Raw genomic sequence first — 16,460 nt, forward strand, 5'->3', positions numbered from 1 at the left:
ACATGGACGAGGCATATCTTTGAAAATGGGATGAAACGTGGTGCACATTCCGGCCACACCATATCTCAAAATGATCTACCTCATCTTTTACTCAAAAGCCAACCACAAAAGTATGGACAGACTATTGTAGAATGGAGTAGAACCAATTCTTGAGCAATGATTCCTGCCATGCTTCTCCCATTAACCTTCCAATTTCTCATTCGTTTGCTCTGCTGTGTAGGCTCTTATAGCTCCACATCACTGATTTCTAGGATAAATAGTATCAGCATTTGAGGATTAAGCAGCAACAACTCATCATAGCAATTTAAGCATCTAATATCATATCCAAATAAAATATCAAATAAATAATACATATATAATTTGGAGGGGAAGAATTGATGTTGCACCATGTTCAATAACAAGACGGCCCATTAGAGAATAAATGCATGTACGAATTTTCGGACCCTTGCCCCCAGCCAAAGCATCACCATTTATACTGCAGCTCTATTCAATGTCTTTTTTCACTGATAGCATATTCGATGGGTCCTTCAGCACTTTTCTGCTTTAACAGATCTTAAGAATGTAGGAAATTAAATAATTTGACCATCCTCTCTTCTTCTTCTTCTTCTTTTGTTTTCCTTGGCAGAAGAGATGCATACATGTTACGACAGCATTTCAACTTGGCTGGATCAATCATCTCCTCCCACCATCCCTGTAGGGTCCCTCGCTCTCTTGATCCTTCAGGAAGCCAAGGAATGCAAGCAGACCAAAAAAGAAGAAACCGCCTGACCAAGGATGACCTCCACCACCACCGCCACCACCACCACCATCGCCATCATCACGAGGTGGGAATCCAGTACCCCCATCATCAAGGTCTGGTGATTTCTCTTTTCCTGAAATCCACAAATATACAGCTTTTCTTATTTGATCCAAAAATTAGTCAAAGCGAAATAATATGCCAGCAAGTAACAGTTTTTAGAGAACACTGGTTTAGTATTACCTTGGATGGGAGCAATCGTGATTGTTGATGACTGGCGTGTGACAGTCTGTGTTTGCTCTGCGGCACATCTTGCATTCTGCAGCAGAAGTAATACCAAATTTACGAATAATAGGTTCATTAAGAACAAAAATAACTTGAACGAATGTCAAGTTTTACACAGATATACAAGCACCTGCAAGAAGGATCTTGCATTCAAAAATAACCAGAGATACAGCAGACAGGTAAGTGTAAATGGAATCAAGATCAGTAAGTCAAGATGCATATTGCCTATGAATATGAAATCAACCATGAGCCAACAGAAATTGAGAGAAACAAGATTAGATACAAAAGCTTTGAAGAAGAAGCTCTGGAAGTCACATGATTCCCACTTTTAGTCCACCAATGTGCTGATTCCAAGATCAAAAGATGCAAAACAAGAGAATGCCAGACATGGCAGGGAGCTAACTAAAATGGCAGCAGGAAAACATGACAAGAGCATGCAAAATAGGAGCACTAACAGCAAGCAAACTGTGATCCAGCCAGAAGAGAATACCATCCAAGTTTTGCTACATCAGCAAGTCCTCAAGAGCCATTATTCAGAAATATAATAGCATTGGCAGTGGTACCCATAGTCATGAAACAGTCCCCCCCCCCCCCCACCCCCCCCGCAACCCACCAAAAAAAAAAAAGATGCTAACAAGACAACCATCAGAAACAAGAAAACCAGCAGACCGTCAGTGCAGCATCAGAATCTCTTCAAATATATGTAGTATTGGGAATCTAGATCAAATATGATCCTGTTTTATGTTCCCTAAAAGTTTTAACTGACCATTTGCTTTCAAAGTCCAGTTTACACAGAATAGCTTTGACAAATAATTTACCATAAGAACTGGAATGGTCCAACTTTCAACTAAAGCAATGTCAAGCTTGGAAACACCCAAGACACTCTAATGACATCATTAAATACCACATATGTCAATATTCACAATGCATAAAGAGATCCTCAAAACCTTCTAAGGAACATGATCTAGCCAGTCATATTCTGCAGGGAATATATTCCCCCAAAATCTTCTACACTAAAAGAATAGTTTGGATGACTGGAAAAGAATCACTTGTGCACTGAACAGGAGGCAACAAGGTGGAGAGGACCAAAGATACCAAAAACAGCAGTTGACTGCAAAGGTCTGTCCTCAGACTAAATTTACACCATTTCAACCCTAATGCCACATAAGAAACCCAAACTACCAAAGAACTCTAGAAGTTACCCATTGCTTCCCCCTCAACATCCTTGTTTCTTTGAACTTAATAGCCCTTCAGTACTCAAATCCACATGATCAGACACCAAGTGTGGGTACCATCCTATAAAGTGTAGGACATAACGTTTGTAAAGGCTAGGTCCTGCAGAGCCAACCCCCTAAAACGTTACACGAGGCCCATATCCATGACCAAAAGCTAATAACCATCTTCTACCTTCAATGCCCTATCCAAACCCCTCATACTTGAGCCTCCTAAGACTCACATGTTTTCCATAATAATGTTAAAATTTGAAGAATAATGTCATATTCCTTATTCCTGCCTTTACAAGCATTTTGGAGTTTGGACAAGTTTTCAAACAAGATTAAGCATTATTTTAAGATCAGACCATGTCAGGCTATTAAAATTTGGATTCAATGGGTCAAATTCAAAATTCTTTAGGTCCGCATGCACTTTAAAACACTTATAATCAGACCAACCTATATAATGCGTGAACTTCTACCACTGTCTGCAAACACCACCTTAACTGCTAGGGTTAAGGAAACAATTCAATACATGACCTTTCAAACCACAGCCCTCTCTCTCTCTCTCTCTCTCTCTCTGTGTGTGCTTTCTTCCATGCGTGCGCGTGCATGCATCACATCTCTCTCTGCTTCCTTCCAAGGATGCATGCATGGTGCTTGCACTGTGCCTCTGCGCGCATTCCTGTGCTTGCATGCATGCATGTATGCAGGCACATGCATGTGTCAGTTATCTGTCTGCTTTCTTAAAAGTGTGTATCTGTGTGTTTTCAGTTCTCTCTCTGCTTTCTTCAAAATACAAACAGAACAAGAAATAAGGAGAACCACATTCTTTGTATTCTACTATTCTTCCATTACGAAAAGTTGCAAGCCTGCATCTTTCCCCTTGATTCCTTGGCCTTTGACAAACTATTAGTTTTTTTTTCTTTTCCTGAGGTGAATCAAGGAAAAATGCCTCCTATGAATTAAAGAACGATTCCACCAATGGATAGTACCTTGCTAAACTAAAACCTGCTTATTGTTCCAAAAGCAGGCGATTGCAAATAAGCACTTCTAGATCTAATTGTGATCATCCTCTAGCTTGTAATAAAGTTCTATTTCTTTTTCTTAACCGAAAGTCGCACTTTCTCATAGTCCTGCTTATGATGTTTGGAAAAGCAAACAAAACAAAGCTTACACCCAAAACAGACCTGGAGGAAGTCCTGAGGGTTGAAGAACTTCTCCACATGCCCTTGAGGGCATTGTCCATGTGCTTTCCATGCACGCATCTACATGCCCTATTCTATGGACAGACATATATATGTTTGGCCATTCTTATTTTGAAGCACACTTAACATATTAAAAGTTAGATAAGCCAACTGAAAGTTTAAAATTTGAAAATATGTAATCTTTACATAAATCATATGCTTGACAAGATTAGATGCATCAACAATTAAACCTTAGACAGAATTAAGGAGTTTTTTATAATCAATCAACAGAATTTGATAACAGAGAGTCATTCCAGTATTTGGCAAGATAACATCCTTCATGTTTGTGGATAAAAATCATGGACTCGATCATGCCCCATTTATCATTTCCTTGTAACTTGAAAAGGTTATTTGAAGTTATAGAACCATGTACCAAGGCAGCAGCACAGATCACTGCAGTAGAGCGCAGCCTCTGAGCATGTAAAATGGGTTGTCTGTTTTGAAATGGCTGAAATTTGATGCAGGGCACTGCAATACCAGATTTGGTAAGTTCGAGCCTCTGGGACTGCAAAATCTTTGTTTTTCCTGCATCACATGGTCATATAATTTAATGTTAATCAGAAAAGGATGAAAGGGGAAATAAAGAATCTGAGTCTAACAGCTTATCTGCAATGTAGCAGAAAACAAGACATAAATTATGAAATTTAGATACAAAACAGTCAACTTCAAAGATATGCTATGCCTTCTTAGCAAATCAAAGTATAAGATTGTATGTTCAGTTTCATGATTTCACTGATGTTGTTAAATACTAATTTATCCACCCAAGTGCATTATGCAACTTCCAGCTAGTTGCAGATGTTCAAAAGTTGAATGGAATAATAATTGGTCCAGAAATACCATGTTCTCAGGGAACACCAAAAGCAGATAAGTGTTCAACAAACATCAAACTACTTATTTGAAATCCATAACGCTCAATGCTCTCAAATTTGTAGTTGGCAAAGTTCTGACTATTGGTTTCTTGATCTCAATAAACACATTGTGCAGAACCAATTTCTCAATCCATAAAGGTCTTAACAAGATGCAAAGGCATCTCAAGATTACCCCATGATACACACATATAATTTCCTTGTCCTCCATCAAAGTGGATATATACCAGATACTAAAATTATGGTAAAAAAACAACTGCAACTTTCGGAAAGTATTTATCATGCTGAATTACATTTAGGATTCCCAAAGTTATCATTATGTTTCTGAATAGTTTTCATTGTACATTAGGAACTCCAAGATTTGAAAATAAACCAAATAGTTCCCCCATCAAATTATACAAGATGCACCTAAATGATCATTATTAAACTTTGTTAAAGACACAGGTACATTCTCTATAAGACAACAAAATAAGTTCCGACACAAACACATACATTTTCTTTTTAAAGTACTCTCCCCCTGAAACAGTGCACGCTTGTGTTTCAAATGCATTGGGTGCTCTCAATGTAGCAAACTAGTGTCCTCTAGTTTCTTTTTTCAGTTATTCTTTGATTCCAAACAGTACAAAACCTTGTTGTCCTTTTTCCTTCCCCCTTAACGAGCACCAAAGATGGAAAAATAACTCAAAACTTGCATTCCTATGTGTCCTTCTATGACTTCATTTACTTCTTGTAGCATCAAATCTATGACATCTGTTTATGCATACAAGCTAAAGCACCCACAAAGGCACGGATAAGAAAAAATGAAAAATAATATCAAGTAAAAGATCCGATCTTCACGACTCTCTTAGACCATCACTTAGATCACTGAATAATTTGTTCTTTGAAAACCAAATAGAATGATTGAATTTTGTATTTTTATAGGCAAAACTCAAGTTAAAGCAAGATTGAGCATAATCAAAATTGATAAATTTTAAAAATAACAAGGGGTGCAGAAACACTACAAATATTTAAATAGAAAGTAACCAAAAAGAGTTTCCACTTTATAATGTTCGCGGACTTGGTACCAGAACCCGTGCCGGTTGGCAATGGTATGGATCAGTACAGATCCATACCGGACCGGACCAATGCGAACCGACACAGGCAAAGGACGCGAACCGGGAGGAGGAAAAGAGAGAGAGGAAAGAAAGAAAATGAGGGAGGGGAAGCTGTTAGAGAGGCCGTTGGACAACCTTCGACTGGCTGCCATGGCCATCGAATGGCAAACTCCATGCATGCGGTGTCGCAAGCGTGAAACAAGGACTTGCCCTTGTTTCACGGATATTTTTTTAAAAAAAATTCAAAAAAATATGAAATCGGCAATTGGTTTGTCGGCTTCACTCAAGTGAAACTGGCAAATCCATTGCCGGCTTCACTGTTTTTGACTTTTTTTAAAAAAAATTCAAAAAGTGAAACCGGCAATCTGATTGCCGGCTTCACTATTCATCACCATTAAAAAAAAATGATTAATGAACAAGGGCTGTCGTCCCTATTCCGCGGCCACGGCTCCGCCCATGCAGTTTTCGCTGTCCGGTGATCATGGTGGCCACCCGACAAACTCCGACGGCCTCTCCACCGGCTACGCCTCCCTCCGGAATGTCACTCTCTCTCTCTTTCTCACTCATTTAAAAGTCCTATCGGACGACAGTCAAGCCGCCTTCATGGCCCTTCGGCAGTCGTAGCGAGCCACCGCCGGCCTCCGACGGCATCTGTTCTCTCCTTTCCTCCTCTCTCTCTCTCTCTTCCTCCTCCGACATACCATTTTCTCTAGCCGAACGTCCCGGTTCCCCACCGGTCTGGCTCGGTACGGGATGTACCGGCCAATTCGGATTGGTACGGAATTTCATGCCACTTGATTAGTTGGGAAGGAAAATGCAAAACTTAAGAGTTAAGAAGGGAAAAGGGACTTTCCATACAAGATTTTATCAAGCAGAAATGGTTATGTCAGAGAGTTTATAATAAGGAAACTATTGGTTTTCACATAATGGTGACAGGAACAAGGAATGCCAAGGAGCCCACAATGGCTGGGGAAAGCTAGGAGTTCCATGTCTACTAACAGTTGATTTTGGTGTGTATTTAGGGCATTAGAAATGTGAAGAATGAGAATACACATTAAGAAGTCTAACACCATCAAGCAGAGTTATTCCATGGTACAGCAATGCTTAGGTTTTGTAAAATAAGCATTCATCAAGTAACGAGAGATCAAAAGCTGTACTGTTTGAAATTAGGAGGTAGACCAGTACTGAGAATACCTATTCAAATTTGAAAGCACACAAATGATGAGAAGAAACAAGTTTCCTAATCTGTTGCTCTACTCGAGAAGGTGTAAGTTCCTCTTCAATGGTCAGATGGTACCATAACATTCTTACCAAAGTTTTCTTGCAAACTCACTTATCAATGATCTGATAAGAGGACACCTGTGTGCAGTAAAGTATTTGTACAATTTAATGGGTCAGACTCATGCCTAAAGTGCAGTGAATTATGTGTTCTAAAGGTTTGGGCTGGCACAGTACACACACCATGTAATATGGAGCTGATAACTGGAATGCACTGGCAAGAAAAAAAGCACTAGTCTATAAAAAGATTCAGGGCTGGCAAGTTCACCTATACAATTTTTTTTTTTTAAAAAAAATACAAACAAAAATAATTTTCCACTTATTTTTAGGAAAATAAGATCATAAAATATTCAAAAGTAGTTTATTGCACTAAATAATGTTTGACATGGGTTCCATAGTGTTAATTTATCACACTAAATAATGTTGTATGACTGTTTTTGTAGATTACTGTTGGAAGCTTATAAATTAAAATTTATCTCAATTTCAAACCATTGGTTGAATGTAGACAAACGACCACGTTGGGTTGATAGTTTAGAACCTCAATTTCTTATTGAAAACAACTTCAATGGGAAGAGTTCAAAACTATTTTGAACACAAATAAAGCTGTTCAAAATAAATACAAGCTTGTACCACAAATTTGCTATTAATTGGTATGCGTTGCAAATGCTCCAATATGTGATGAATATAATCTCATAGACAGTGACATAAGCCATCATAGATGGCAAATAGGTACTTTCCCCATATCATACCAAAAACCTATCATATGATACATCTTGCAGACACAATGTAATACATCAGAGCACTTTAGTCATCGGTCAAGACCACTTTAATAAATGAATGCAATTTAACAAAAGCTTCCATACTTTATCATTAGATGCCTAATCAACAAAGTAAGAAAAACTTGTCCTTTTCTCCTGTATTTTTTTTCTTTTTATTCCAGATCCACAGCAAGGAATAATGTTTCTTGGCATTTAATTGTCAAAAAACTTCTAACATTTACAAAAATCCTTGTTTTGTTAATATTTAACAAGTCACTAAGAAATCATTTCATTGTAGGACAAGCCTGAAAGCTATCAACCATGTTCATCCATTTGGGCTTAAAAAATAAAAAGTAAAGGACTATTCTACAAATCAAGCTATGCAGTAATTGCATGGAGTGACATATAAATTGACAATCCACATAACTGATCATCTTAAAGAAAAAAAATAATGATTACAATCAAATCTCCTCCGAAATATTTGTTTTTAGCTTTACAAGTCCTCATTTTCCAAATGTTCCTACAAGGTCACCTCCAATGTTTATGAGCTATAATCCCTCTCACAACTTTCATCCATGCAAGCTAAGGTCTTCTCCTCCTCTCTAGAGATCCTTTGACAAGTATCCAAGCAATTTTCTTACTAGAGTCTCCTAAGACCATGGTTGCACATGAGTACTATTTGCTCAATCGGTTCTCCATTATTTATACATTTCTTTTCAGTGTAACTCCTACATTTCCTCTTATACACACATTGCTTATTCTATCCTTCCTGGTTTCATCATATAAACATCTCAATGGAAACACTTTTATCATAATTATCTTGCTTACTCAAAGCGTCTTTTGCTGCAGATGATTATGAACCATAAAACATTTCAAGACTTGATTTTTCGTTTCAAGCTTTTTGGCATGTCGCTGAGAAGTGTGTCAACTAGATATTGCCCCAAGAAGCATCTCAAAACTTCATCCACCCAACTCTAGTTTTATTTGATTTCTCCATCTCTCCATTCTTTAGAATAAATAAATCAAAGCTAATGAAACTGACCACACTGGGGTATCTCATGGCCAATAATTTTGTCTAAAGCCTAGCTTCATTTATGCTCCCGTCAAAAGTTGCATTCCCTATATTTTATTTTTTCTGTACTATCTTTTAGGTCCTTACCTTATGAAGTTATCTCGCATAACTCTAGCAACTAGCAATCAATCTTCTCTTCTGATCAGTAAACCCTGTCATATTCTACAAATAATATTCACCACAGCTAATCTTCCTAAACATTAGCAGTATGCTCACTTATGACTAGTATATAGAGAAGTAGGTCCAGCACTGAAGCTTACTGTAAACCCAACATGCTTGAAACTACACATGCCTCACAACAACTACTTCTGATATTTCTTATTGTCTCAGCATACATGTCAGCAATTATATCATGCTGATTATGCATACATCCTATTTTTTCTATCGCATATCAAATTACTTCTCTTGGTCCCATATTCATATTCTTCTCTCAAAACGGACCTCTAAAAGATGGAACAAGGCTCAATGATTGTGGTGATGGTTATGGTTATTTGAATTGCTTTGACAATTAAGTCCTGCAATATACCTCCAAAATTCAAAGCCATACACTGTAAAAGTTGTCTTGAATTATTAAATGAAAATTCTTCTATCCAAAAGTTTCCTCCTATTCTAATAGTGCAATTTAATACACCTGTCTGTCCACTTCAACCATCATGGTAGCATTGTTCATCAAAGCCTTATTTAAGAAACTAGTGTGATGCTTTGTTTTATTTCCATAGAGCAGCCATTGCCAGCTATCTTTTGCTTTTTGTTTTTCCTTTTTATTTAACTTCAAAAAGAATATTTTTTACTTCTCTAATTTAATTATCATCTATTAGATTAGCATTTCTTTGGTGGGTTTGAAAACTAGATTTCAAGGCCTCACTCCATCACCAAAGGGAATGCTTAATTCCTGGCCAAACCAATTATATTTTTACTTATTCCTTGCTTAATTATCATTTACTGAAGCTGGAGCCTTGTTTGGTTAGTTCAAACACTTGGTTTCAACCAAGCATTAGTTTCAGTTTCAGTAGTTTCACACTATGGTTTTGATAATTTTGTCTAAAAGGTAACTGGGGAAAAAGGCAAAAAAGAGCAAAGGGAAGTTCTCACACACATAACAAGCCAAAAAAATGACTAAGATCATTTTGAAAGTGTGGTACTATTAAGGACCTCTTAATTTATCATCTAAATGGTTTCACACTGAAACATTCAATAAGTCGCAATTTTTCTTTGAAAAAAATGTCAAAGATCATGTTTCATGTCATCATAGAGCATACATTTATTGAATTTTAGCTAATATCAATTTAAATGTTTATGACAAACTAATATTATAAACTAACAAGGAACAGAAGTTGTATGCATCCATCAGAGAATAATCACTACAAACTAACCAAGGAATTCTAAGGCACATCACATCCAAAAAATGCCGACAATGTTCAAACACCTAATTGATGTTCAAATCATCCTAGAGATCTTTCTTTCCTTTTACAAACAGGTATGAATCACTTGTTTAAGTATGTGAATCACCTTTGCATCTTGCACGCATATGATCTTCATTTAAATATGCTATGGATTTCCTAAGGGGCACAAATAACAAACTGAACAAGAAAACCTACATAGATCCTTGCAGAGTTAAGAATTATTCTATATCTAATCAATAATTAATCATCTTAGACATTCTAAATATTATAAAATTAAGTACCTGGCAATCTCTTAGATGAAATTGTGAGTGTAGGTACCGTTCCAGCTGTTAGAGACATCATGATTGCAAGGGAAAACCTACAGATTAGAATTTTCCATTAGGACTTCCAATATGAATAGAAAGAATGAAACAATTTCCAAGATGATATTTAATATTGGCACTAAATTGTGAAGTGATAAACGAGGAAGTTACTTATTCTGTTGGTTCAAGCCAAATTTATCATCCATTCACTTCTGATCATAACCCATGGAAACAAATTGTTTAACATTTTTTCAAAGGCATGACTTACAGATACTCATCATTTGTGAGGATATCATAAACGAGGGAATTATTTGTTTCACAAATAAAAACAATCTGAAGAAAACTGGATCAAATTAAACCCAAAGTCAAAAGCAGCAGTATTACAACGAGAACCAATTTTCCATTTTCAAGATTCGCAAGACTTTGAGGAAAAATGTCAGGAAAAACGGAACCACAGCAATATAATAAATAAAGAACATTGCACATGTCGGTCAAATAAAAATGTATCGTATTACAACAGCAATGCAGCAGTTATGAAAGAAATCATATAATAACCTTGGATATAACCTCGAAATAGTTAAAAACTGCAAATCTTGGAAATTTAGCAAAGCATGTCCCCGGAAATAAAAATTCTAAAAAAAAAAAAAAAAAAAAACTGCTCCCGAAACCCAGGCCCATAAATCACCAATCCTAGATCATTAAATTCCAATAAAATCGAAAACGCTCCGATCTTTTTACACCTGCGTCACGAAAAGAAAAAAAAAAACCTAAAAAATGAACCAGTCTGGAAATTAAAATTCCAAGAATGAAGAACCGATCATGAAACGAACGTAAACCATCAACCAGATGATTTCTGAAAATTGTTTCTTCATATTCGACAATACGTCTCCATAACCGCAATCTGATGAAGAACTCTCTTTGATCTCGACGAAAAAGACAAGGGACGGAAAAAGATGCCATTTTCTTTCAAATTGAGAGCAAGATGCGTAGACATGAAAAGATCCATCAGAGAAACGTGAAGGGATAATCGAAGCAAGAATCGGAGAGAGACAGTGGTGGAGAAAACTCGATACCTTCCTTGTGGTCGGATGTCTCCAAAGTGGGCGAAAAATCCTGATAGCCCGTCGCGAGAGGAAGAGGACCCTTTCAAGCGATAGCACTGGATTAAAAAGGCTTTATTTGTAGGCCGGGCCGGAAGGTTTATTTGTACGAGTAAACCGACTTACTAACTGGGCTGGATGATGGCAACCAAGACATGAACCGGTATACGTAGTGGGTCATGGCTGCCAAGGCCCAGTATGCCGATTGGGTTAGCCAACGTGGCCTTGAAAGCCCTCATCTATTATAATTTATAATAGAATTGAGACCTTGGCTTGAAAGCTTTTTCTATTTTCCTATAGTTGTCAGTTGATCTTTACATTCCATAAATGTGGGAAAATGTTGCTGTTTCCATACTTCAACGATGGTTGCAGCAATTGACCTGGAAAATAAATGGTATGGATCACATTTGCTAGTGTGTTGTGCTTTTTCTCCTTTTTAACTACTTGATATTTTTCTTGTAGGTGGAACTTGTAATCAATTTCAGATAACTGTGATGTGCCTTGCAACCACTATCAGGCCCTTACAAAATTTGAACAAAAATTATATATTCTTGAGGTCCATATTATATATGCATGAAACCAAACAAGCTCTCCTTCTCGTTTGATTGATGCGTTAATGGCCTTCTGTCACTTGCCATTATGGGCAGCCAAATACAAGAAACGCCCTGGACACCTGTGTTAACATCTCCTTGAGCCAGTCATATTTAACTCAATCAACATTTAATTTTCCAAAGTATTTCAGAAAACATCATCTGTCTATTATTCTTTTCCCAAGTTCAATGAAAAGCATGATCGATCTTCTTTATCCTGGTTCATTGATTAGGATTACTCGATAATTATGGTGTTTTCATGCCATACCTTAGTTTGTAGATTAGACGATCAATATCATAGAAAAACACATCCAAAGTAGAACTTCTACATGCAGAGGTCTGATTGGAAGATTTCAGCCTAGCTCTACGTAGATGCACTAGTTTAGTCGGGCACGGTGATCTTTCATCTGAAGTTCCTTCGTTTATCTGGTGCACATACCTTAAAGTGCTTATTGCATGATTCGATGGATTCATGAAAAAAAAAAAAATATATATATATATATATATATTTTTCATGCAAAAGATACAACTCAATTTTTTTTTTTTTTCTTGTAGTATCCAAAGACACTCATCATTTTAACATTAGATCTAGTCTCTAATATGTTCAGCAATAAAAAAAATATTTTAATTCAGTCTAATTGTGTCTAGCAATTGGCAGCCCACGTATCTTTGTTCTTTAAAGTATCGAAAACGTCCTCAACTAAATTTTCTTCTCATTTATTTTTTTTTATTAAAAAATAAATCGTTATCGAGCTACCACGGTGCTTCAACCCTTTCCAAAATCCTAAACCTAGAGAAATTAATGCATGCACCAGGTGCAAGTGAACCAAGGCAAATGCCGAAACATATGCATAGTAGATAATGCACAATTGGAAATTGGTGAAATACTGGGGGTAGCATGGCCGTAGCGTGTTATCCATCATGAAATTTGATGCGGTCCAATTGCACATAAACCTAACCTATGTCAGATTCTTTGAAACCCTAATATTGCGTTTGGTGCATTGTCAGATAATTTTAAAAGATAATGTGGATTACCTTCAGAATAGATTGTCATCATTAAATTATCAATAATATTGATTATTATATTTGATATACAAAGATAATGTTGTTGTAAAATTATTAGAAATCTTGATTGATATATTTGATATGATAATTAGATTATCGATAATGTAAGATCAAATTTTTAAAATATCCTCCAATGATTTTATTCTGATATATATTTTTTTTTCTTATGAGAAGTAACGAGAGTAATGTGGGTGTGGTAGTGACGTGAAAAAGTGATGGATCGAGAAGTGTGGAGAACTGTGGGCACTACAGGATGGGTAGAGGCGGACGCCTCTGAAGCTACAGGAGTGGTGGGGGAGGATTGGACTAAAGATTTTGTGTAATTTTTTTGTAAAATAATTTTATTTAAAATTTTTATTATAATATTATAAAAAATTATAATTTAGATAATTTTTTTTCAAAATAATTCATATTGTCTCATAAAAAATAATATAAATTATCAAAATATTTTAAATTATTATCTAAAAAAATATTAAATATAATAATTTAAAATATTATATTAAATTGTGTGGATGGATTGCCGGCTATCAAACTCAACCTAAGGTTAAATCCCAACGCCTCCAACGGAGAGAACGCGCCAATCACAGCAAAATGAGAAACGGGTGGAAGGCGCTCTATCTCCGGAGCTTTTCTCAGATCTCAGCTCAAAGCTCGAGAATTGGATCCCTGAACCTCCAGGTGAGAGCTCCGGAACCCCAAAATGCCACCTTTCTTGCTCCATTTCTCGGCCGACATACTCTTGGAAACCCTAGAGACCGCTATTTCTCCTCGAAGAAGCTATCGACCAGAATCACGCCCTCGTGACGGAGATATTTTCGAAGCCGAACGGTTCTGATGACATCAGGGCCGAGTTAGAGTCCCTCAATCTCTCGTTGGACCAAAAGGCTGGGAACTTGGTGCTCCGGGATCTCGAAGGGAGCCCTGAGATTGCTCGGAGGTTCTTTGATTGGGTTTTTGGGGTTTGGTTGAGATCATGAAGAAAAAGGGGTTCGGGTTATCAAAATCACGTACTTGAAAGTCTCAGAGAGTTTCAAAGAGCAGGAAATGGAGAATGATTTCAATTTGTTGAAGGAAATATATTTCGTGAATTCCCACGAGAATGTAATTGGGAGAATGTGCCATCAAATTTGCAAGATTTTGAGAGAAGAGGATGAATCAAGTGAAATCATTCAAAATAAACTAGCAGACTTCCGTGTAAATTTGTCATCTGATTTGGTCGTTGCAGTCTTGGAAAGGATTAGCTCCCCCAAGATGGCTTTAATGTTTTTCCAATGGGTTGAGGAAGACAGATCTTTTAAAACCGACAGTAGAGTTTATAATGCAATGGCCAGGGTTCTGGGTCGAGAAGATTGCATCGAGGAGTTTTGGTTTGTTCTTCATAAGATCAGAAATTAATGTCAGACATCAATTGGAGCCAGAAACATATATCAAGGTGTTGGAAAGGCTTCTAAAGAGGAAAATGATGGCAGAGGCCGTGAGCCTTTATGAGTTTGTGCTGCATAGTTCAGAGAAGCCTTCACCTCAGGATTTTGTATTATTGTTGAGAAAAATAGTGGTAAGTAAAGACCCAGAGTTGAATTTGATTACTAGGGTTGTTCGCACTTTTATAAATGCCGGAAATTCTGTCCAGGGATCGGTTTTGGTACGGTACTTAAATCACTGAATAGTGTTGGTAAACTAGGATAGTGTGATAAGATCTTGAAGGCCATGGAAGAAAGGGGCTAGCAGACAGTTTTGTGCACGATCGGGTTGCGGATGGACTTGTCGATTGTGGGAGATTGGATGATGCACTCAAGTATTTGGATAATGTGGAAAAATCAGCGTATAATTTGGATCCAAAGACATGGGCATTTTTAGTTTGAAAACATTCTCTGGCTGGCGAGTTAGATAAAGCATTGCAGTGTTTCTATAAGATGATAGAAAGAAAGGATGGTGAGAATGTTGGTTGTGTCTTTGAAGTTTTGATGAATGGGTTTTGCTAGAAAAACAGAGCAAAAGAAGCACACAAGTTAAAATGTCTGGCTAGTTCGATGAGATTTACTCCATTGAATTCCACTTATAGCATTTTTTTGATTCTGGATTTCAGTTTTCCTTTTTTAAAAAAGAAAGAGCTGTCTTTTTGTCTATGATTTCCTTGATTTGAAGCTATTCTTATGCACGTTTTAGACAGATTTGATGACAGATTTTTTTTCTATACTATTAGGCTGCACTGTATTATCACTTCAGAGATGTTGTGCCATGTCGCTTGGAAATTCATAACCAGAAAGCTGCTGCTTAAAAATGACATATTAGTGACATATTAGAATAATTTCCTTTCATTTGTAATATTGTGTTATTATAACTGTACTTGGCTTCATAGGCTTCATAACTATTTTAGATATGGCTAAATGCTTGAGCCTCTTTTTTTTTTTTTTTTTGAATTTTTTTCGAATTTATGTACTGCTATATGATTTGAAACAGTCATGCTAATTTAAAATTTTCCTTGTACCTTTACTAGGCCCAAATCTGTTCATTCATTTGCAGTCTAGAAATTTTTGGGCATTTAGTGGACCATCACAGCCAGATTATTATAGCCAAGAATGCAGTATAATTAGTCATAGTATCGGGGATAAGATACTATTTTTGAATTCTTATTTCACTATATCATTCAACTCCCAGGGGTTGTGTGGGTTTTACTTAACCATTGGTATTCCTAAATTTCATGCTACATGCATTACCTTTTACTCATCATCTGGGTCAAAAACCATAGCAGGCAACCCCTCGGTTGTATATATGTGGTTACACGGTTGTTTGTCAAACCAACTAGGTGGATGTTTTTTACATTATGGTCCATTTTTTAATTTTACTCCAAATCAAATCATCATGTAAACTTTTTACACATTTTTTTTTTCCAGCTCTAGTAATAGAAGTTGGTTTTTTCACATGTGCTTTGCTGTCGTACTCTCCACTTTTGCTATCCAGCAAGACAAACTTACTTGGCTAGTTCCATGGAGTAAATAGAAAAGAAGCATGTGAGAACCCAGTGCAAACTTGGTTCTTGATGGTTTTGTCATTTCCCTTACAGTTTGATGGTTATGTTTTTTTCCATGTTTCCTGGTTGTTGTGACAATGTTTCCATCTTCCCGCTATGCCATCATTTCCTTCTATTTGTAATACTAAACTTTCTAGATTTTTTTCTTAAAATAACAATTTAACAATTTAACTGCTGTTGCTGGTCAGAATAAATGTTCATCCGGAACAAAATTAGGAGACCAGGTGGCATGGAATCCTTATCTGTATTTTAAAAGAGTCATGCTATGCGACTTCCCTAAAGTGCACCAATCAACAATCTTCTTAATAGAAATAGAAGGAGAATAAAAATAGAAGAATAATAGCATGAGGAAACATAAAATAAATCAAGTGCTGAATCGATCTCCACCAAAACTTAAATCTGAACTTGCATCCGACTATTAA

At 36.6% G+C, this 16,460-nt stretch overlaps 1 protein-coding gene and 1 pseudogene across 1 annotated transcript; one reads left to right on the forward strand and one right to left on the reverse strand.

Annotated features, from left to right (window-relative positions):
• Window positions 1-297: 297 nt before the first annotated feature.
• On the reverse strand, window positions 298-11,410 carry LOC105060515 (uncharacterized). The gene is made up of 5 exons (XM_010944255.4): window positions 11,326-11,410; window positions 10,232-10,308; window positions 3,853-4,004; window positions 980-1,055; window positions 298-872 (listed from the first exon to the last, which is right to left on the reverse strand). The coding sequence occupies exons 2-5, from the start codon at window positions 10,290-10,292 to the stop codon at window positions 673-675; spliced, it is 489 nt and encodes a 162-aa protein (XP_010942557.1). The 5' UTR covers window positions 10,293-10,308; window positions 11,326-11,410; the 3' UTR covers window positions 298-672.
• A 121-nt stretch (window positions 11,411-11,531) lies between these two features.
• On the forward strand, window positions 11,532-16,368 carry LOC109504809 (pentatricopeptide repeat-containing protein At3g02490, mitochondrial-like; annotated as a pseudogene).
• Window positions 16,369-16,460: the final 92 nt, after the last annotated feature.

This window comes from Elaeis guineensis, chromosome 1, assembly GCF_000442705.2.
Source record: "Elaeis guineensis isolate ETL-2024a chromosome 1, EG11, whole genome shotgun sequence".
NCBI classification, from domain to species: Eukaryota; Viridiplantae; Streptophyta; class Magnoliopsida; order Arecales; family Arecaceae; genus Elaeis; species Elaeis guineensis.

Bases quoted from the DNA above. Each gene is read 5' to 3' on its own strand.
- LOC105060515 (XM_010944255.4), bottom strand. From the start codon at position 10,292: ATGATGTCTCTAACAGCTGGAACGGTACCTACACTCACAATTTCATCT. The intron at 4,005-10,231 runs GTACTTAATTTT...CATGTGATGCAG, and splicing joins TTCATCTAAGAGATTGCCAG to GAAAAACAAAGATTTTGCAG. The intron at 873-979 runs GTAATACTAAAC...TGTGGATTTCAG, and splicing joins CACGATTGCTCCCATCCAAG to GAAAAGAGAAATCACCAGAC.